This window comes from Xenopus laevis, chromosome 1L (assembly GCF_017654675.1).
Source record: "Xenopus laevis strain J_2021 chromosome 1L, Xenopus_laevis_v10.1, whole genome shotgun sequence".
Classification (NCBI taxonomy): domain Eukaryota; kingdom Metazoa; phylum Chordata; class Amphibia; order Anura; family Pipidae; genus Xenopus; species Xenopus laevis.
In genome coordinates this window covers 137627510-137651252 of record NC_054371.1, presented here as the reverse complement: position 1 = coordinate 137651252, position 23743 = coordinate 137627510, and the positions used below count along the sequence as shown (strand labels likewise).

At 35.0% G+C, this 23743-nt stretch overlaps 1 protein-coding gene across 5 annotated transcripts in view; it reads left to right on the top strand.

Moving 5' to 3' along the window:
* Positions 1 to 23743, top strand: part of jak2.L (Janus kinase 2 (a protein tyrosine kinase) L homeolog) — a 92353-nt gene that overhangs the window by 7240 nt on the left and 61370 nt on the right. For 2 of the 5 annotated variants that reach the window (XM_041579919.1, XM_041579923.1), the window contains exons 2-3: positions 11239 to 11277; positions 19897 to 20142. In XM_041579919.1, the coding sequence (XP_041435853.1) occupies positions 11244 to 11277; positions 19897 to 20142 (280 nt within the window). In that variant the 5' untranslated portion in view covers positions 11239 to 11243. 5 annotated transcript variants of the gene reach the window in all.

The following is a 23743-nucleotide window of genomic DNA, read 5'->3' as shown; positions in this document are numbered from 1 at the left end:
ATATATATATATATATATATATATTTAATGTGGGGTGTTCATTGAAGATAAACTCTGAGAATCCCTGGGGTCTTCAATTTAATGGTACTAGACATCAATTACTCCCTTTTATATATATATATATATATATATATATATATATATATATATATATATATATATATATATATATATATATATATATATAATTTTTTTTTTTTTTTTTTTTTTTTTTTTTATACCATGTTTTCATTCACACAAGCTTTAAAGTATTTTTTGTTACACTAGAGGCTCAGGTCTCTGCTTATAGGTACACTAAATCTGTTTAACATTGCCTCTACAAAAATATATAATTGTATATTCAATGAATGATGAATCATTAACACATTGTTGTCAGGAACATTATCCTTTGCCACCCTCATCATAAGATAACATATATTTGTGCGTAGTCAAGCATTTATTTGAGCCAAACAGAATGCAGCAGCAGTTTTTAAGTCTTTCAGATTAATGAAAATATATATATCCTGGTATGCCTGTTTCAATCATTCTTTGAACACTTCTTGAAAATCTAACAATATCTGTATGTGTACAGTCAGCATAAGTCCCTTTATTTTTTTTTACTCTTACTGTTAACCCAGCCACTGGGCGAATAAGATAATTGATTCTACTTATTCTTGAACTCCACAAAAGAGTGGATGGAAAGTCAAATGCTATCAAAATATATGGGCAAATTAATATTTTTTCCAGTTGACTTTGATATATGTAAGTTGGCAACCCGAGTGAATCAGCCATTTCTTTGCCTCTGCCCGATGCCTGCAATATGTACCAAGGTCCATATTTCAGCTCGTAGAACACCTTAACCTTAACCAAAGCCAGTCAAAGCTCAAACACTCCAGGTAGACCAACTTTGCTGGAGAGGCACCAAGTCATTCCTAGTGGCAATTGCATGCATTTGCCACTAAAGAAGTCTGCTATACATTTGTCTTACCTCACGAAAAATAAATGAACCCCTTCTTTGATATAACAAAGTTTATATGTATGTGGGCAATGCTTAATGTGGAGAAAATAACTTTTCCTGCTTTGCAATTGCAGGAGGGAAAAATACATTGACAGAGGATGGACTAAGAGGGACTGTAGGCATTTTGGGGTGAAACACTCCTTTTTAATATTGTTCACAAAGATGCAAATAAAACTAAGGATTCACAGACTTTTTCAAATGATTAACTCTTTTTGTGGTCATAATGCATTTCACACGGGTATGCCAAGGGTTAATGGAGAGCTCATTCTCCATTTTTGTAGTATATAATACAGGCATATGTATGACTAAGGGGAGTGACAAAGTGGCAGTGGCCTAAAATTTTCATTTTCAAATTCATTTGCAGCCACAGTCCTTAATTTTGGCATTGGTGTGCCATTAGCCTTAACAACAGATTCTAAATGAAGGGTCTCAGGCTTTTATTGCACTAGTAAAGAATGTGCCATTAGGCAATAGTAGATTATGTTTGTGACATGTTTGTGTTAGGGGGTTATTTATCAAAGGTCAAGTGCTAGAGCTTTTTTACACCTTGAATGAACTGCGACTGAAATAGTATCTTATTTAAGAAAAAACTCAAATAGGAAAAAAACAGATTTTGCGAGTTTGAGTCCCGAAACTCGAATTGCTCGATTTAAAAACAAAAAAAAAACTTGAAATGCTCCAATCATTTGAATTTTTGGGCAAAACCTTCCAAAAAACCCGAACATCATGAAGGCAAACTTGCTAGTGAGCCGTTTACATTTGTCCTATACCAACTTCTAAACAGAGCTGGTTGAAGCTGTGTTACTGTCCAGCTCACGTCATTTATAGGGGACTGAAATGGGTCATTTGAGATTTGCAATGGGTATGTTTTTAAAGGCAATAGTAACAGGTTACTATAAAACTCTGGAAGATGTAATTATCCCTTTCAAGTTATAACCCAACAAATCTACCTACAGATTATAAAAGGCAATTGGCCTCTAATATTATATTACCCTAAAACACACCTTGCTAGCTTATGTTTAAAAATAAAAATACAAAATCTTATTGTCCAGTCTTTTAAAAGAAACACAAAAAAGCTCACATGAAGGCAATTATCTCCCATAATATAATATAACATTTTTAAATCCTTAAAATACTACATAAAAAGACCTGCTCATGGCAATAATAAACATTCAACTCGCTATTGGGAAGATTTTATTTGTAGTGATGGACAAATAAATCCGGCAGGCATGAATTTGCAGCGAATTTTCGAATTTTGCCGGCTGCGTTGAAAATATCAAAAATATTCAGACACCCATTGACTTCAATGCATTTGGACAAATTAGTTGCCCGTATATAAATTGTCGCTCGCGTCAGAATTATTGACTTCAATGTGTTTCACGGATTTTTGCGAATTTCGGAACAGATTCACCCATCGCTATTTATTTGTATTTTTGTATCTCATATATACTCTTTCATTTCTGTTCTACTGAACAAAAACTACTCGCACCCTTCGTAAAATACAGAAGATAAAACTGGTAATGCAAAATATACATTCAGCCAAAACAAAACATATTTTTTCATGACAGAACTGCATGTGAAATGTAAATATATGTGTATATATGTATGTGTATATATGTGTGTGTATATATATATATATATATATATATATATATATATATATATATATATATATATATATATATATATATATATATATATATATATATATATATATATATATATATATATATATATATATATATATATAGCCATTGGTTGCCGGCACTCACCTCCGCCATTCGATCATTTCGCCGGGTGCTAACCCAATTCAATATAAAGTCCAAAAATAAAAGGAAGCACTCACAGCATAAATGTTGTTAGAAGTCCTTTACTGAAACATATAAACATCTACGCGTTTCGGTACCTCAAGGGACCGTGAGGTACCAAAACGCATAGATGTTTATGTGATTCAGTAAAGGACTTCTAACAACCTTTAGGGCATGAAAACAGCCTGCAGGTGTGAGAAACATGGCACAATGTACAGTCATGGATGTTGGCCAGTGTCCGAGAACTAGGTGGGTGTATGAATTCTGTGAATTGGATATAATCCTCCACAAGCAGCGCTCCTTAGTCTGTATATGTTTTTAATGGAGCAATGAAGCAAAGAAACAAAGTTATTAGAGCATTATGTTCAAATAAATTGTTTTTCAAAAAATGTTTATTATTGAATGTCTAATCTGAGTGTCACTATGGAAAGAACATTTTAAATTTCACAGCAAATATGCAGCTGATGAAATACTAAAAATAAACACTGTTATATAATAACTCACCGCCCTTTGCAAAGGCACACACTAAACAAAATACTCTGTCATTCTATGGGTGACTCTCACAAGCAGAGTGGTTAGTTAAAACCCACTCTGTATTCAGCAGCTAGTGGTTATTTTCTTCTTATCTTTGCTTCTGCAGAATCATAATCTCTACAGTCCTTGCCCTCCCAACACCATAAACAGACCAAAATGACTTTTTAGTCATTTCAAAAACACATCCTTCAAGTACACAAAACCTTGTCTTCTTTTTGTATACACTGTAGTTAACGGGAAAAAAAAACTCCAATAAAAAAAATTTGTTTTAATGTGACTGGGTCTGTAATTTATAGGCTTTTTGGGGATGAAAACCCAAAAATAGCATTTTGTTGAATGAATACATGAAATTAAAATTCCAATAAAAATCATCAATTTAAATAGTTTTAAATTTGGTTAGCGGTAGTAAGCATGACCTACTATCCCCACCCCCTTTAAAAAAAAAATACATCCATGTTGCAGCACATTTCGGACACTACATTGCACAAAATGCTCAATACACATGCACAAGTATTTCAGCATCATATCAGATGATGCTAGCAACATAAAGCAAAACCTATGTATATATTCATATATTTTGTTATAGAGATTGTAACTATATACACACTCAAGGGCTTCATAATGTGGTGAAAAGTAAGAAAAATTTTGTCAAAGTTTTGGTCCCAATTTGGACCTGTCTCAAAACATAATAGGACTGAAACATTGACACTTTTCACCATATTATGAAGCCCTGGAGTGTGTCAATTTTTGGAATATTTATGTAGGAAGCTTGAGACCGCACCTAAGCATGTGAAAATTACTTTATTTGGAGTGCACCCCACATGGGACTACATATATATTTATATGTATATAAGTAGTAAAAGTGAGAGTACTCAAAGGATTTTCACCACAATGAAGGAAAAAAATAAATAAAATAAAAATAAAAGGTTTGATGACCTAACATTTTGGCCCCACACAGGACATATATACACATGTATGAAATCAAAAAGCACTTTATTTTTATTATATAAATAGAGATAGATATATTAGGAAAGAAATATTCAGCTGTAATTATATTGAACAACGTTGGGGGAGGCCATAATTTTACTTTAACTACCAGTTCCTTTCTGACATAAATCGGAGAGGTGGCAGAAACAACACACCACCCAGTTTAGTGAATACAATCCCTGTGTTGGCCTAGATATTCCAGTTCGTGGGTTTTGCATTATAGAATGCTTGTAAAAGATATAGAGTATAGTAGTTTATCAAAAATTGAGTTTACAGTAAATAATTAGAACAATATGCTATAAAATATACTGCAGGTATGGGACCTGTTATCCAGAATGCTCGGGATAAGGGATCCATAATTTGGATCTTCATACCTTAAGTCTACTAGAAAATCATGTAAACATTAAATAAACCCGCTAGTCTGGGTTTGCTTCCAATACGGATTAATTATAGTTTAGCTTGGATCAAGTACAAGGTACTGTTTTATTATTACAGAGAAAAGGGAATAGGAAAAAGATAAAATGGAGTCTATGGGAGATGGCCTTTCCGTAATTTGGAGCTTTCTGGATAACTGGTTTCCGGATAACAGATCCCATACCTGTACAGTACTATTAAAATCAACCAGGCAAATTGGCAATGTTATATAATGCACTGGTCATGTGGCATGTAGGCCAGAGAGTCGGATTCTTTAACCTACAGTAATGTTTAGTCTGGGGCCCGTGATCTGAACCAAATTCAATCTCTGAGGAGACCATGACAAAGAAACCTATTTATAGATAGATAATAATGTACAATAACATTGTAAAGCATATGTATAATAAAAGTCACTAAGGAATTCTATTAGAGCAAAAAACCTTATGGCCACAGGAAAATGGCTATTAAATCACAGCCAAATTGAGACACACATTTGTAGTACAGTACCTCAATGCCAAAATTTCTCAAAATTTTACTTTTTTTTTATTTTTTTTAATCTAACCACCTAAAACCATAAGATTGCAAGATAAAAACAAGTCAAGATATAATTGGAAAGGGATTTAAAATACAAACTGTGATAAATTCCACCCACAAGGGCTCATTTACCAATAATACAAGTACAGGGGTTGTTCAACTTTAAATGATCTTTTAGTATGATGTAGAGCGTGATATTCATAGATAATTTGCAACTGTTTTTAATTTATTATTATTTGTGGTTTTTGAGTTATTTCACTTTTTATTAATAAGCCACAATCCAGTTTGCAAATTCAGCAATCTGGTTGTTAAGGTCCAAATTACCCTTGCATCCATGCACTTATTTGAATAAGGGCTTCTTTTTCCTAGAAGATGTATTAGAGCTCACTCTTAAAATCACCAGAAATCCTGTCTCTCTACATGCAGAATTTGTGCAAAAGGCAATTATTTTGTTAGGATTTGTTTGTACTGGAATCAGTTATTTGAATGAGCTCTAATACATCTGCTAGGAAAGCAAGCCCCACTATAAGATATATTGAATCTAATTGTCAATAAATATCTGACACCCAACTGCTGCAAGAAGACAGAATGAAGAGAAACAGATACTGAGAGAGGAATAGTGAAGATAAACTTGATTATTTTAGAAACAATGCAGCATTTTTAATTGATTGTATTTAGAAAGTTTCGTATTTCAGTATGATAAAGCTTAAATTAAATTTTCATTTTCGCTATAGTTCCCCTTTACGCACTGGTAGCAAATCTATGTGCCATGACCTTTAACGTCCATACACAGAGCTCTGCACCCATACACACAGGTCTTGTGCCTGCACCCATACACACAGGTCTTGTGCCTGCACCCATCTTGTGCCTGCGCCCCTACACACAGGTCTTGTGCCTGCACCCCTACACACAGGTCTTGTGCCTGCACCCCTACACACAGGTCTTGTGCCTGTACCACAAGCAGGTACAAGCTGTACTTTTGTGCCAGTTTAAAAATCAGGAGTAAGATTCTGAGAGCAGCTCATGTGGGCACAAAGGAGCTCTTAATGCTGTCAAGAACAAGGCTCCCGAGCTTGTATAAGCAACACATGGGGCTGGAAGTTCTCTACTTGTGATAGGGATCTTTTTGAGCTACATTTGGGACTAGAATTGACTTCCAAATATATATTGCCCCATTTTAAAATACATTTAACCGTTTTTTATGTCAATAATCAACCCATTTTTTTACATAAGAAAGAAAAAGCAAATATTTATCCTATAAAAATAACATAATTCTAATATTAATTCATGGGAAACCAAGCTTTGTTTAAAACCATGTCTGAAAATGTGTTAAATTGTATGACACTAGAACAATTTTGTTTTACTTCTTCTAAAGTTTAAAGATCACCTCTTATGATCAGCAGATTATTATTTTGTGCTGTCTAGACTGTAAACCCTTGTGAGTTGTGCCCTTTGTGCATTTCAAAACCTTATTTCTATTTACTTTATTAAAAGTCCACGCTGATCTTTTTACTCACCTGCATAAACTATATGGTTAAAAGTATTGGTGCACTCCTTTGTAATTAGTGGTGCTGACTATTTTAACTTTTTGAGTGTCTTTTTCCTCAAGTGGGATTGAGAGATGGCCAGATTTTTTTTTTCAATATTATTTGATATTTATTGTTTTAGGGACATTCTCTGGTTATGGAAAGCTATATAATATTTTTCACGAGTTGTCCTGAGATTTTGTACACGTTTTATACATCATATGTATAAATTACTTGTTTCTCATAATATTGAGAAATAAATATCTCTTTCTGTGTATTGTGACATACTATATATTTGAGGGAAATTAGCATTGGTAGCCATAGGAATTGAGTTTGAACCTCACATCTGAAACAGGGAATTCTGTATTCTCTTCCAGCACCAAGGGCCTATTTATCATACTGTGTAAAACAAATAATGCCAGAAAATCTGTAAAAAGTAGTGTAAAATAAATGGCAAATTTATCAAGGTGTGTGTTTTTGGGGTTTTTTTACGCTGCCCGGAAAATGAAAGCAGCAAGTAATTCCTGGTGGGGAAAAAACCTGTGATAGACGAATGCCGTATTTTCCCATAGCTTTTTCAAATAGCTGCTTCTGTTTACAACAAATGTTTAAAAAAGAGATACGCAATCACTTAAAATCAATACATGGCTTGATAAATATGCTGCTTGTTTACACAGTGATTTCTGGTGGATTTTTTTTACAGCATGCTATACAGCCCCCCAAGTCTTTACCAGTGTTTTATTTTTCTCAAAGCACGAGCTATAACAGTGTCCAGCCAGGAACAACACTTGACTTTGCCAACATTAGACTAACTGTCACATGAACAGTACATACCAGAACAATTGGAAATAAAATAAAGATCTACTCTTCTGAGCTCTACCTAACACATACAGGATTCATTCCACTCTGTACAAGGCTCCAGCTAGTGGAACCAGGTTCAGTTTAAGCAACCATCTGTGTACCTTGAGCTCACACAGAACTCCCTTTTAGCTTCAGTTGCAGACTATCTCTTTTTTTCCTTTCACTTCACATAACTGGGAGCATCTCCTCCCCTTACTCTTACTTGGTAGGGGAAACCACATGTCAACAAGAACTTCTCACACAGCAGAAGCCACAGGAGGAGCAGCGTCTCTCCACTCAGACCCAGCTAAAAGTTCTGAGGTGTGGCCACACATCCCTTTTACCTGCAGCAGCCCAACACCTATCTGCCTTTAATTATTTAGTAAGGCGGAAACTTTAACCCCTTTTTCTTCAGGCAACTCACTGCGCAGACCTTCCCACACACCAGAAAACCACTTATCATATTTCCTGGCTAACATACACTGATTCTGTGTACCCTGTCACAGCATGAAAGCACAACTGTTGTGAAAGACACATATGCCCTGAGCAAAAATATGTAGTTTCATGAAAATTCCTGCCTAAAAAAACACAACGCACTACACCAGAAATAAGCATAATTGCAAGGCACATGGCCATTTCCAACATAAAACCTCACAACCAGTGTATTTTGTAAAAGTAGGAATCCAACTAATTTCAAACTACTGCAACATTTCTTAATACAAAGAATACATTTTTCAAAAGTTTATTGTCAAATATACTTAAAAATTTTTTTTTTTAAAAAAAAAGCCACCATAGCAAAACAAAAGTCAGGTTTAAAAGGGCTCATTTACCAACATATGTGCTAAACTGCCAGACGTAACACACTTCCTATGTTGTATGTCCTTAAATACCCTAAGAAATCATTACATATATTTGGACAATGCACATTATTATTGTTATTCTTTAAACAGTGCTGGCATATTTATTAGCACTTTACAGAGGTTATATGTGCTTCTCCTTTATATTGCAGCCAATGGCAAGACATGCCGGACATTAGGTGCCTACAATTTAACTTTGTAAAATGCTGGCAAACATTTTGTAATAAAAACACAGTAATTTGTACTTGATCTCTACTAAGATAATTAATCCTTATTGAAGCAAAACAATCTTATTGGGTTTAATTAATATTCAAATGATTTCTTTTTTATAACAATATTTTTATTGGCATGTTACAGTATGTCTATAATAAGCCTTTGAGGCAAAACTACAAAGTCCATATTAAGTGCAACACTGTATTGTGTACTTCTTGACGTTCTAACACACGGTAGTTGTAATAATTGTATTACTAGCAATGGTAAATTACCATGTATCCTGGTTAAGAAAAAGGAAAGAAAAAGAAAATAGGCAGAATAAAGGGGAAAAAGAAGAGGACCTCATTCTGTAAATTTATATTGAAAGCAGTGTGTCCAATGAGGGATCATTGTAGTCTGTAATAGATAGTCTGTAGTCATGCCATGGATATTTAAATGATTTTTAAGTAGACTTTTAAAGCTGTTTAGATTCAAATCACAGAAATTACCTTCTCTGGAAAACCCCAGATCTCAAGCATTCTGAATAGCAGGTCCAGTTCCTGTACACTTTTTTTTATTATTATTACAGAGAAAATGAAATAAATTTATTTTTAAAAATATAATTATTTAGTTAAATTTGATTCTGTGCTCTTCCTGTAATTCTAAGCTTTTTGGAAATCTGGTTTCCCCTACATCATACTATAAATATAAAAGCCTGGGAACAGGATTTAGATCTCAGGATTGAAGAGCATGGCAAAGAATCTGGGAAACTGTTGCACATTGCTTTATCTGTACCTCCCTCCTGGTGGTGCTCTTAAAGGTGGCCATACACGGGCAGATAAGGCTGCTGATATCGGTCCCTTAGACCAAGTAGGCAATTTATCGGCCAATGTATGGGGGTTTCCGATGGGTCTTCCTGATCGATATCTGGCTACGATATCGATCGGGAAGGTATAATATTTCTGCTGACTCGTTGTAATCCGATCGTTCGGCCCTAGGGCCAAAAGTTCGGTTTACCCCGATACAGCCCTGCCTACTAGATACTGTATATCATGACCGGGATGAATGAACATCTTTCAGACATTGGTTAACTGTTCTAATGCCTGGGCAATATTCAAAAACTAAACTTAACAGGAAATGTTAAAGGGATCCTGTCATCGGAAAACCTGTTTTTTTTTTTTTTTCAAAACGCATCAGTTAATAGTGCTACTCCAGCAGAATTCTGCACTGAAATCCATTTCTCAAAAGAGCAAACAGATTTTTTTATATTCAATTTTGAAATCTGACTTGGGGCTAGACATTTTGTCAATTTCCCAGCTGCCCCTGGTCATGTGACTTGTGCCTGCACTTTAGGAGAGAAATGCTTTCTGGCAGGCTGCTGTTTTTCCTTCTCAATGTAACTGAATGTGTCTCAGTGAGACATGGGTTTTTACTATTGAGTGTTGTTCTTAGAGCAGCTGTTATCTTGTGTTAGGGAGCTGTTATCTGGTTACCTTCCCATTGTTCTTTTGTTTGGCTGCTGGGGGGGGGGGAAAGGTAGGGGGTGATATCACTCCAATTTGCAGTACAGCAGTAAAGAGTGATTGAAGTTTATCAGAGCACAAGTCACATGACTTGGGGCAGCTGGGAAATTGACAATATGTCTAGCCCCATGTCAGATTTCAAAATTGAATATAAAAAAATCTGTTTGCTCTTTTGAGAAATGAATTTCAGTGCAGAATTCTGCTGGAACAGCACTATTAACTTATTCATTTAAAAAAAAAAAAAAAAAAAGTTTTTTTCCCATGACAGTATCCCTTTAAGTTCACTGGAAGGTCACTGGCAGTATTCAGAACCTGTGTAGGGTACCTTATTTCGAGTTTTCTTTTATACATACAGTTACAATCAACTCACCTTGGCCTTGACTGGGGTTTAGGGGGCAACATAGTTAGATTCATTTAGTCACATGTAACGTTTGTTCCACTATCCCTAATTCTAAGTAACCCTGGGTTTAGAAATAAGTAGCACAGTGCTTCCTTTCCTGGTTTCCCTCTATAATCACCATGCTCTGACCCTCCCTTCTCTAATTACCCAGTAATAAAATACAGAATGTTAAATGTCATTTTATAACCGTATTTTTTGTTGTTCATATCTTACAGTATATGATGACGCAGATTTTTTTTACTCTTTTACTTTTCCCTTGAAACTCATCAATGATGATTTATTTGAAAATGAAATTTCTGTCTGTATTTTGCCTTTTTTCCAGGCAACACTTGTTTAGCCAGAACTCCAATGCCCACAATGCCTTGTGCACTTCTGTTATCATTCTTTGCTGGTACATCATCACAAGGCATCATGAGAAATTAATGAAAACTATACTCTCAGAATGATTGCTTAACCAACAGATAATGTATCTCATAATAAGTGAACTATTAAAGAATCATCATATAGGCATAAAAATATCCGTAAATATTGCCTTTTTATATCTTTTTTTTTTTATTTCTTTTTTTTTTTTCATTTGAGCCTCCATTTTGTGATGCTTATTTTGCTTCTTCACGTCTTTCTCACAGATCACATGACAGGAGATAATACGGCTCCAACTTTAACAGGTAGAAGTGTGGAAATAAAAAAATGGCTGATGTAAGCATTTATATGTGCCCTTGGTTTGTGTGTGAGCACAGTGAATTGAGTCCTGGGGGCAGCCCTTAGTACAGGTATGGGACCTGTTCTCCAGAATGCTCAGGGCCTGGGTTTTTCTGGATAAAGGATCTTTCTGTAATATGGATCTTCATACCTTGTCTACTAGAAAATCATTTAAACAATAAATAAAGCCAACGGGCTGGTTTTGCGTCCAATCAGGATTAATTATATCTTAGTTTGGATCAAGTGCAAGGTACTGTTTTATTATTACAGAGAAAAAGGAAATTTGTATTACAGTATTTGAATAAAATGCAGTCTATGGAAGACGGCCTTTCCGTAATTCAGAGCTTTCTGGATAACTGGTTTCCAGATAACAGATCCCATACCTGTACTACGAATGACAAGTATATTTTTATGAAATTGGGCTATTTAGATGAACCAGTGTTTTACATATGTGTTTTGTTGTGTCCAATATATTTTATAGTGCCCTGCATTGTTCAGTGGTATAGTTTCCCTTTAAGTCCTGCTTGGAGGAGAACTGCGTACTAATTTAGTATTGCAATTATGTGGTATAAATGTAAGAAACAGACAGAAGCTTAGTTTACAGATAATGTTAAAATCATTTCAATTGTTAAATGTATATTGGACAGTTGCTTTGAATTAATGGACATGGAAGGGTATAATTAAAGTAAATTTTAGAAAAAGAACCTGAAGATAGACATATTGTGAAAGTACAGATGTGTTATATTATTTTACAGCTCCTGTAGAGCAAGTGTGAAACTGTTGACCTGCCTCATTTCACTTTTACTGTGTAAATGTAAACAACCCACTACTTCTGTACCATGTATTTATTTGCCTTTGGTGCATGTCACTTAGTGATTGATATAACTCTTAGCCGGTCTGGGTTGTCCTCTTGTTTTGGCATTGTCTATGTTCTGTGCATAGACAAACTGTAGTATATGGAATCGATTTAGTATGTTACACATGGTTACCCATCAGTAGTTCCCTTCATTTAAAGGGGTGATTCACCTATTGGTTAACATTTAGTATATTACAAAATGGCCAATTCTAAGCAACTTTTCAACTGTCTTTCAATTTTTCTTTTTTTTTTTTATAGTTTTTGAATTATTGGCCTTCTTATTCTGACTCTTTCAGCTTTCAAATGGAGGTCACTGCCCCTTCAAAAAAAAAAAAAAAGGCTCTAAAAATCGTTCGAATATTCGATAGTCGAAGTACTGTCTCTTTAAAAAAAAAAACGTCCCCCCTACCCTGGATAGACCCCCCTCCCTCCCAGCCTACCTGCCCCCCCCCCGGAGGGCAAATGCCCCTAATTTTTTATTTTCTTATAGTATAGCAAGCAGCAATAACACTAGAAATAAGTTGAAGGTTTATGTCTGTCCTCTACAAAATCATTCTAAAATCTGTATTACTATGGTTTTGTGTTCACTGTGTGATTTCAGGCACTAAACAGTGAGAGCATGTATTATGGCTTAAAGGGGAACTGTTGTGAAAACGAAAATTTAATTTAAGCTTCAGCATACTGAAATAAGAAACTTTGTAAATACAATCATTTAAATATTCTGCATTGTTTCTGAAATAATCGAGTTTATGTTCACTATCCTTCTCTTAGCATCTGTTTCTCTTTATTCTGTCTTCATGCAGCAGTTGGGTGTCAGATAGTCATTGACAGTTAAACCCAATATATCTTATAGGGGGTGGCTTCCTTTTCTTGCAGATGTATTAGATTTCACTCAAATAACTGATTCCAGTACAAACAAAATCCAACAAAACAAGTGCCTTTTGCACAAATCCTGCATGTAGAGAGACTGGATTTCTGGTGATTTTAATAGAGTGAGCTCTAATACATCTTCTAGGAAATTGGAGCCCCCTATTAGATATATTGGATCTAACTGTCAATGATTATCAGACACCCATCTCCTGCATGAAGAGAGAATGAAGAGAAACAGATGCTGAGAGAGGGATAGTGAAGATAAAACTATTTCAGAAATGGTACAACATTTTTTATTGATTGTATTTAGAGTATGATGAAGCTTATATTAAATTTCCATTTTCTTGATAGTTCCCCTTTAAAACACATAGGATACTTTTAGCAGTGGCGTCCATTCTATGTAAGTCCTCGCTGGATTTGAAAATCCGTTCCAGTCTTTATATTCACTAGCATTTTTCCAAATATATTTTAAAAGCAAAAGGTTAGGCACGCTTGGCCAAGTTACATAGGTTTAGGATCTGTTGTCCAGAATGCTTGGGACCTGGGGTTTTCTGGATAATGGGTCTTTCCATAATTTAGATCTCCAAGCCTGCTAAAAAATAATTCATACATTACGGGGCAGATTTATTAAGGGTTGAATTTCGAATTGAAAAAACTTTGAAATTCAAAAAGACCAACCGAAATGTATTAAAAAAAAAAAAATCAAAGTTCATTCGGAAGGATTTTTTTTAAAGTGAGAGCTGTGAAGATGTGGAAATCTCTCCCTAAATCAGTTGTACAGGCCGATACATTAGATTTAAGAAGGGGTTGGATGGCTATTTAGCAAGTGAAGGAATACAGGGTTATGGAAGACAAGTTGATCCAGGGACTAGTCCGATTGCCATTTTGGAGTCAGGAAGGAATTTTTCCCCCTCTGAGGCAAATTGAAGAGGCTTCCTCCGGATCAACTGGCAGTTAGGCAGGTTAAAAAAAAAAGTTAAAAGATTGAACTTGATGGACGTGTGTCTTTTTTCAACCAAAATTACTATGTTTTAAGTTTTTTTTTTTTTGGCCAGGTCAGTTTACAATCTAATAGGTCCGTTTTCGATCGAATTCGAATCATACGAATCAAAGTAATAGTGCATTTCGAACGAATTCGAATGGTTTTTCCCAAAAAAAAGCTTTGATTTCTCAAAGTCCACCAATTGACTCCAAATGGGTTCTAGGAGGTCCCCCATAGGCTAAAACAGCAATTTGGCAGGTTTTAGATGGTGAATGGTCAAAGTCGATTTTTTAAACAGACAGTAGATGATAAAATTCGATATTCGAATTTGCGATTTTTTTTTTTCAAATTGAATTTGGACTATTCCCTAGCTGAAGTACAGAAAAATTAGCTTGAAATTCTAATTTTTTAAATTCGAAATTTTCACTTCGACTTTTGATAAATCTCCTCCAGAATAAACCCAATAGAATTGTTACCACCAATATGAATTCATGCAGCTCAATTACGATCAAGTACGAGGTACTGTTTTATAATTACAGTCAAAAATTTTTACATAATTTACAAATGATTACATGTCTATCGTTTTTTACAAATTAGAATTATTCCTATAATTCTTTCTGGATAATTGGTTTCTGGATAACAGATCCCATTCCTATATTTCATTAATTTTGTAGTAAAAAGTGCTACTGCAGGAGTCCGTGTGTTAAAAAAACAACATATTTGCAAATGTTAATGCAGTTATATTTTATTTCACTGACTTGTAAAACATAGGGCCCAAGGAATTGTGGCAGGTGCAAAAATTTTGCTTTAATTGTGCACTGATATAATTTTATTTAAACTAATTTTACATTTGTTCAAAAAAAGACTAAATGCGTTCTTCAAAACAAGCGTTGACATAGCTACAACCACAACGTTTTACTGGTTCTATAAATGGCTTTAATATCCATTCACTGTACTTTGCCAAGAGCTTACAAATTCATGTAATTTCTGGTGTGTTTTTCTTATTCCCCAGGCTTTATTTGTCCTTCCCCCTCTTTTTTACATCTTTTTCCTGCTCCACAGCGATTCACTTTCCTTCCCATCATTCGGCTCTGGTGAAACTGATTATACATTACAGTAATCAATTCCTACACTTAAAACTAAGATTTAAAATACATAAGAACTCTAACTGAAATACTTAAGGGCGCTTAGTCATTTTACTTGTGTAATTTGACTTATTGAAAGAAGAAATAACACCCCCCTGTTGTAAAATAAAAGGATGTTAGACGTCAGTTCAGAGTGATATGATCTTTTCATAGCAGTGAAACTTCTCATATCTTTTTTGCAATAGGAGAGTAGAACATTCCCTAAATAAAGCTTTGTTTTGCTTTCATGTTTATAGTACAGTACTAGTAATTGTGATCTATCATCCATCGAAAGAAGAAGTATTGCGTCCCATTGTAAAATCAAAGAACATTAGGGGGTTATTTATCAGAGGTCGGATGTTAGAGTTTTTTATACCTCGAATGAACTCACTACTCGATTGTATGAAGTTAAATATTTGCTTTTAAGTAGATTGAAGATATTCAGTTCAATAGTGATGGACCCTCTACTTCCCCCAGGAACTTGCTTTTCTTTGCACCCTCTTTAATCACAATTAGAAATCTGTAATGTGCTGATGTTTAGAAGCAACCTCAACAAAATAAAATGTGCGGAAATGCTTTTATAATCAGCAGAAATCTTCAGAACAAACTGTTTTTGTTACCTTTGTAGCAACTTGGTCTCTGCTTGCTGCAAACTCACAACTGAAGCACAACAGAATGTAAACTCTTTACTTTTCTTACTTTTTACTCCATAATGTATGCTCTTTCAATATAGAATTAAAAAAATCAGTATCCCACAGTTATTAGGTTGGCTTATTAGAACGTTGGTAAGAATGCTATTTTTTGTGCACAGAACAGTTCAATCATTAATGCATAGAAGTGAAGTGTTAATAAACTGCTTGTGCAGGAAGAATGAATAGGGCACTAATGACATTGCAGTGATGCCCTGCTTCATTAAAGGTACAGTTCAGTGTGAAAATAAAAACTGGGTAAATAGGCTGTGCAAAATAAAAAAAATTCTAATATAGTTAGTAAGGCAAAAATGTAATGTATAAAGGCTGGAGTGACTGGATGTGTAACATAATAGCCAGAACACTACTTCCTGCTTTTCAGCTCTCTAACTCTGAGTTAGTCAGCGACTTGAAGGGGAGCCACATGGTACATATCTGTTCAGTGAGTTTGCAATTGATCTTTGGCATTCAGCTCAGATTCAAAAGTAACAGATATGACCCATGTGGCCCCCCCTCAAGTCTCTGATTGGTTACTGCCTGGTAACCGGGGTAACCAGTCAGTGTAAACCAAGAGAGCTGAAAAGCAGGAAGTAGTGTTCTGGCTATTATGTTACACATCCAGTCACTCCAGCCTTTATACATTACATTTTTGGCTAACAAAATATATTAGAAACATTTTTTATATAGTTATGTTATATAGTGGCACCCAGATGCTTTAGAAATTTCCCAGGCTGGTGCATTTTTCCCCACTGTGGAGTGCTGCCCCTTGGAATTAACGTAGCAATTAAATTCCCTGTAGGGGTGCTTACCATAATGGTATCGCCAGATGACCTTTAAAAAAAAAAAAACGTAGCAGATAAATAAAATAAATATTTTCTAGTGGCATGATTTTAAAGCTTCTTGCAAGTATAGCTACACTGTTGTCACTATTAATACAAAAAAGCAGTAATTTATTTCTCCTACATCAACACTGTGTAGATTGCTATTGCACTAGTTGATTAGCAACATCCCACACCATTTTGGTGCTGTTTCTAGGAGGAGAGTTAATTATTCTATGTACACTTGACCCACTGTAATGAAATGTTGGCCTATTTTTTAATAGATTGAATAAAATATTTTTTTTAATATGAAAGCATTTTACCAGTATGCACCTATTTATTTTGGATTTATATATATATGTGTGTTTTCATCCTTTTTGTGATGTTAAGCCTAAAGAAATTATTTTTTTATATCTCTGCAGCCTTCCTTTACTTATGTTCGCAGGGACAAAGGAAACCCAGTAGTAAAATAGGCCAAACTGGAACTCCAGCTCAAAAAAAACACTTGTATAACAAGAATATGCTATAGGTGCCTGTTACATTTCCAAATATAAACATCACACAATTTTGTGTTTGTGTCATATATACACAGCTAGATAGAATGCATGGTTGCCAAAGTCAAACTGGTGAACATCTGTAAATTTGTGCTAGTCTTTGTTTTACTTGGCAGACCAGTTGGGTACAGTTTTGGTCATTTCAAGGGATGTTTGCTGTTAGACCAGTGTACCTAACTCATTACATGCTAAGTAGCTCTGGGAAACCATAACCCACACAATGTACTCTGATGGACATGCTATCATTATTTTGTACTTAATGATGATGATGTTTTGCATAATTTGAATTCAGCAGCAGGCCACGAATAGCGATGTCATCTTGGAGCAAAAAGAAGGCACTTGGTTAGTGTGGTCAGAGGTCCAGGGGCCAAAGAAAATGTCCTAGAGCAATTAAAAAGTGAACTGTGTGCAAATTAAGATACATTAGGCAACGATGGTCTATTATTCAAGTTTTTATTAATAAATGTTTTGTGAAATACTGTAGACAGAGTTGTCATAGTCAAATTTAGCAACTACATATTGTTTTTAATATGTAGTTGCAAATTCTAGCCTTACTAGGACATGTGGGAGAGTTGTTTATGATGAAAAGCAAATATAAAGATGTGTTATGACTCCTATTATTTTGCTTCCCTTTAGGCACTCATTTAACTATTCTGTTATTTCACTGTGCTAATTTATGTATAATGCATGCTCTTCAATGGGACACTGCGAACCAGTAAGGTGTATTTTAGTCTTAAAGGACAAGGGTAGTATAAAATACGAGAAAGCCTCCTTTCTTTGTAAACATTTGGCTCTTTACTCTACTGCACATGTGCACTCCTGCGAAGAAAGAAAATTTAGGAAGAGGATTGTTCTCTGGTGCTCCTATGAAGAACCCCAGGATGGTGCAGTTTTCTGCTAATGGGCACAAGCTTGGGATATCCGGCACCTTTCAGTGATTGTAATTACTGAACTTACATATGGCACTCCCTCCTCAGTGATTTACACTTTCCTTCCCTTTTAAAATGAATATATACCCCTAAACATTACAGGTCTCTAAGAATTAATGTTTTGAAATAGCACCATGTAAAGCATATAAATAAAGCCTGTTCATGCAGTTTCTAGTAGTATGTACCATTGGAAATTTATTTTTGAATAAAGTACCCCCCTATTTTAAAATATAAGGATATTATAAGTGAGAGAGGAGTTCCATGACCATAAATAGGTGTTTTTATACAGGCCATGAAACTCTAAGGTTACTTCTAATATCCTCATATTTTCCAACAAGGGGTACTTTATTATAATACACAATGTTTAGTGAGTCATGTGACAAAAATGACATCGCTACGCACCATTTATATATATAAATATAGGTATGGTACCTATACAGAATGCTTGGGACTTTGGTTTTTTTCTGGATAATGGATATTTCTGTCATTTGGATCTTCATACATTGCCTACTAGAAAATCATGTGTACATATAAAATACATGCGTTGTTGACTCAGGGGCAAGCAGGATTTTTCTAAAACTGTTAATGTACTATGTACGAAAACAATTTTTTTAAAATGGAACAGACCAGAGCCGCCAACACTAGAAATTTGGAACTTGTCAACAAGGCGTTGCCATGCTACAAAGCTGCCTATTTTGCAAGGGGTTGTACGGACAAATTCATAGACATTTGGATGATCTGGGTGCTCAACTCTGAAACCAATAGCCCTTGTGTCTTTTAAAGTCTACAGTGTATACGTTGATGCATAGTATTTGACTATATTATCAGTTCGACTCCTCCCTTCACCTCTCTCCTCTGTTATATCTTCTCTTCCTCTACTTTTCCCTTCCTTTCTCTCTTTCTCCCTCTGATTTGTACCTCATTTATTGATGTAAACTCAATAAAAAGAAGTAAAAATATTATATACATTCAATTGGCTGGTTTTGCTTCCAATAAGGATTAATTACTGTATATCTTAGTTTGGATCAAGTACAAGGTACTGTTTTTTATAACAGAGAAAAGGGAAATCATTATTAAAGATTTGGATTATTTTGATAAAATTAAGTCTATGGGAGACAGCTTTCTGGATTACAGGTTTTCGGATAACATATCTCATACTTGCCAATTTAGACCTTTAATAAGTCACTTATGATTATTTTAATTTCTGTGTTGATTAATTATTCATTCTGAAGGTATAGTTTTCCTTTAAGTTAGTGTGTAATTTAATAGAGAAATTATTTTTTAGCTTGCATACTGTACAAAAGAGCCTACACCAGTCAAAAGGCCACCTCCATTTTTGTCCCACATCCTATACAAACCCACCCAGGGTGGGTACTTTTCCTTTTGTTAATTTAACGATAATGTTACAAATAATTTCATAATATTTTGTCACTGTTCATCTTTGTGAATTAGGGTCTTGTAAAGCCATGTGTGCATTTTATGGCACTTTAGAAGTGAACTTTACATACTGAAATGAAAAATGGTTGTTTTTGTTTGACAGTATTAACTTTATTATAACAAGTACCCTCAAATGCTAGCAAGATGAAGTACTATACTTTGAAAAGTGAGTGAAATGTTAACAAGTAACATGGCAGAATGCATTGAAACCACCTATTTAAAGTATGTCTTATGATATATTGTATAAAACAATGCATGCATTCATTAATTAGCATTAACAGTGTTTGGGATGAATTTGGTTTAAGCCTTTGTCTTTTGCTTTTCAGGTAATTTGTGTCCTCGAAATAATGTAATGGCTTGCCTCATGATGACTGAAATAGATAGAACAACAACTCCTCCTGTTCATTCAATTCGGGATATGAATTCTAATTCAGATTTTCCAAAACGGAGTGAGCAAGGATTACACATATACTTGTACAATACTGCAGGGGAGACTTGTGGGGATTATTTGGTATTACCACCAGAAAAGTATGTCGCTGAAGAGATATGTGTCATTGCTTCAAAAGCTTGTGGTAAGTTCCCTCTTATCTCTTTCTTATTTTTAGTGAGACAATTAGCAATTATATATTTGCTGCTCTGCAAATTCTATTCTCTTTTAGACCATCATATCTGTTTCCATAATGTCTCCATTAGACAGTGGGCTCAGTATTAATATATTCTTCTTCTAGATCAGGAGCAAATTAAAATACCAGTATCGAGGGTACATGATTGTAGTAATGGTCATATAATGTATCACAAATTGGGGGATTATAGTTTTTTGATGCCTATCTTCATTATTGCCTAAAGGAGAAGTAAAGCTAAACAAAGAATTGGTCTACACATGCTCCCACTTGTTTTGATCCTTTTAGCAGTGAAGATCTGTACTTCTAAATATTTCAGTGGTAGCTCCCAGTCAGCATATCCTTTGGGCCACTGTCAGTCTCCTAAGGGAACAACTTGTAATTTTACAGAATATGTAAAATTCACAATAGATTTCTGATTAGTGGTTAATCTTTCCTGAAGCTTCACTGATACATCCGCGGAAGAGTGGTTACAACTGTTCTAGAAGGTGATTTCTGATCTTAAACTTAGCCTCTCAGCAGTGACCATAGCACTGACCGCAGAGCACACCACTGACACTTATATCTACTCAAAAAAAATTCCAATAAAACAGTGCACAGTCCTTTATCACAGTTCTTTATTTTAGGCAAAATCTTATGAAAATCTCCTTCAGTCCACCTCAAAAATGAGAAGTCACACAATAGTGTAGTATTTCCAACTTAGTCTGTTAATACAGCAACTCCCAATGTGTTAATACAGCAACTCCCCAATACACCATCATTTGAATTAACCCAGTGCACTTGTCATGAAAGATGTGCTTGTACTACGATCTCCCCAGTTTCCAAAAATTTCAGGTTTTCTTTAGGCTGACCAATGGCTCACTTGTATTGGCTAGTTTGATGTGCATACCTCAAATGAATAAAGCATATAGTGCATACCCGTTTATGTAACTCTCTCCTGCGCAAAGAAGTCTTACACAAGCATTATTCCATAGTGCCTCTCATCTGAAGTTTTCTCAACCTTTTTGCCAGTCCTTTTATTTGCAACCAACTTCCTTGTTATGGGTACACAGGAATGGACAGACTTTTCTCAATGGCGTTCTCCTTCTCGCTCGATCTCTAGGAGGAAACACAGCCAAGAATCTGGGAGGGAGGAGGTCTGGAATGCGATCTGTCATAAATATGATAGCAATTGGGATTGTGGTATTTGGGATTAGGGGTAGCACTATTCTCTATATTTAAGTAATTTATTGCGGTGACACATAATATGGCATGACATGATAGTACCAAGGAGTTTGGATAACTTTGAAGGCACAGATCATTGTTGTTACATTGATCACTATGCACTTCAACCCCTGCTATGTACACAAAAGAAAAGTCTCAAAACAATATAGGGCCTATGGCAAAAGTGAAGCTTGGGGTCCCACAAAATACAAAACAGCGCCAGAGATTTTAGGCTACTCCATCATTAGCCATAATTACCCAGCTGTGCCAGTATGATCAATACAGAAACCTTAACTCCTTAAACCCAGACACACTAATAGCATCACTGCAGCACTGAATTATGAGCACATTAATCAATGGCATGCCAGCAAGAGCACAGCAAAAAACAGGAATTGAGCAATCCATTAACCCTAGGCAGGCCAGTAAGAACTCATATCATGTCATAGCACCATCATTTCTGCTTTAGCTTGAAATGTTGGAATTACATATTAATACATAATAATAATAATATTCATAATAAGAGATTGTGTGGTGGTTTCTGCCCCATTGTTGTGCTGCAATTCACTCAAACTGGCAGTGTAAAAAAAGTATATAATATTTTATATTCGTATAAGATTATTTTTCACTGCTTTTTTTACTGTTCCATATTCTGTGCATCTTCTATTTCTACTTCCAATCCAGTGCCAGGTTACTAGGGTAACTAGGACGAAAGCAATAAAAACACTGCTGAAATTCTATTGCAGTGCTGAATGAACTAAAAAAAGCAAAATTTTCATACCACTTGAAAATTGTCTTATGATACATTGGGTCTATATGTTCACTCCAAGTTTATTTTAAAGGAGAAGTAAAGCCTAAAAAGATTATGGATAGAAATGCTGCATTTTATATACTAAACTTACTATACTAACCTAGACGTTCAGCAGCCATATAATTATAATAATAATTCATGCTATCAGAGCTTTCCACTTCAGATCAACATTTTTGGCTTTGTTTTTTAGCCCATAGGCTAATGCACCTCGATTGGTTTTAGGTGTGGAAGTAGGGGGTCGAAGTTTTTTTTTAAAGTACTTCGACTATCGAATGGTCGAATATTCAAACAATTTTTAGTTCGAATCGTTCCATTCGAAGTCGTAGTCGATGGTCGAAGTAGCCAAAAAAAACATTCAAAATTCGAAGTTTTTTTTATTCTATTCCTTCACTCGAGCAAAGTAAATGGGGCCCCATGTATTCATTCAGCCATGTTGTAATGTATGCTTAAATGATTAGAGATGAACTGAAGCTAGGAATCCCCTAATCCTAGTAATTTTTACAGTTTAATTATTTTTTGGAATACAAAGAGTATTTACTTGTCGACAAAAGATTCCAGGATCCAGCACCTTTTTTTTTTTTTTTTTTATAGATAACATCCTAGCTATAGACCTTGGTCCAGCCACAGTAATTTATCCTTAGATACATAAGGGTTACCTCCAGGAGGCTTACATTTAAAATAGAATCATGCCCACGTGTACAATGGCCTTGAAAGTACTTTATGTTATAATATTCCAGTAGTAATTGTATTGGTGTAATTATTTGCAATTAGAAAGTCAGAAGTTTGCTAAATGGAGAAAATGAGTTAGGGCTATTTGTATTCGTGGAAATACTGTATGAAAGCACTGGCTATGTTTAAAATGTCAATAGTAAATAGTATTACTAATAATACAGTTTAGAAAAGGTTCATTTGGTGAGTTACAAAAAAACTGTAGCTAATGAGCAACGTGGTGCTAAAAAACAATTGTATACTTATACGTAGTGAACTTGGTAAACTTTGATAAAATGAAGAGTTTAAGAGATCACCCTTCTGGAAGTCAGTAATGTACTAAAATGGGGATTTCCAAAGAAGAAGACAGGAGTAAGATGTTTCACTTTGGATGAGTCAGCTTTTCAAAGTAATGTTATTGGAATTTACCAAGAATCAACTCAGTGTTACAATACTCCAACTGTGTACTTATGTACACACGTAAAGATATGTTACAGTAAATGACAAATCAGCCACATTCCAACTGATGGAAGTAACAGGAAGGACTACCTTTCTATTTTTACAGTTATTCTAGCCAACAGCCTGAACAAGCATAACAGCAGGAATTTAAGAGGAGTTCCTCTTCACTTCCTTGTCAGCCTATGCATCATACTTTGGCCAACATGGTGCTTTAACAGATTACATTTCAAACCTTCCCAATCATTGAAGTAACCAGCATACATACTATAAAGTTATCAGCCGGGATCATTGGCCATACGAAGTATGTATGTGTTTGTCCAGCTCAAACAAATATAATGGCCCAACACAAGACTTACACTGGGCTGTGATGCACTT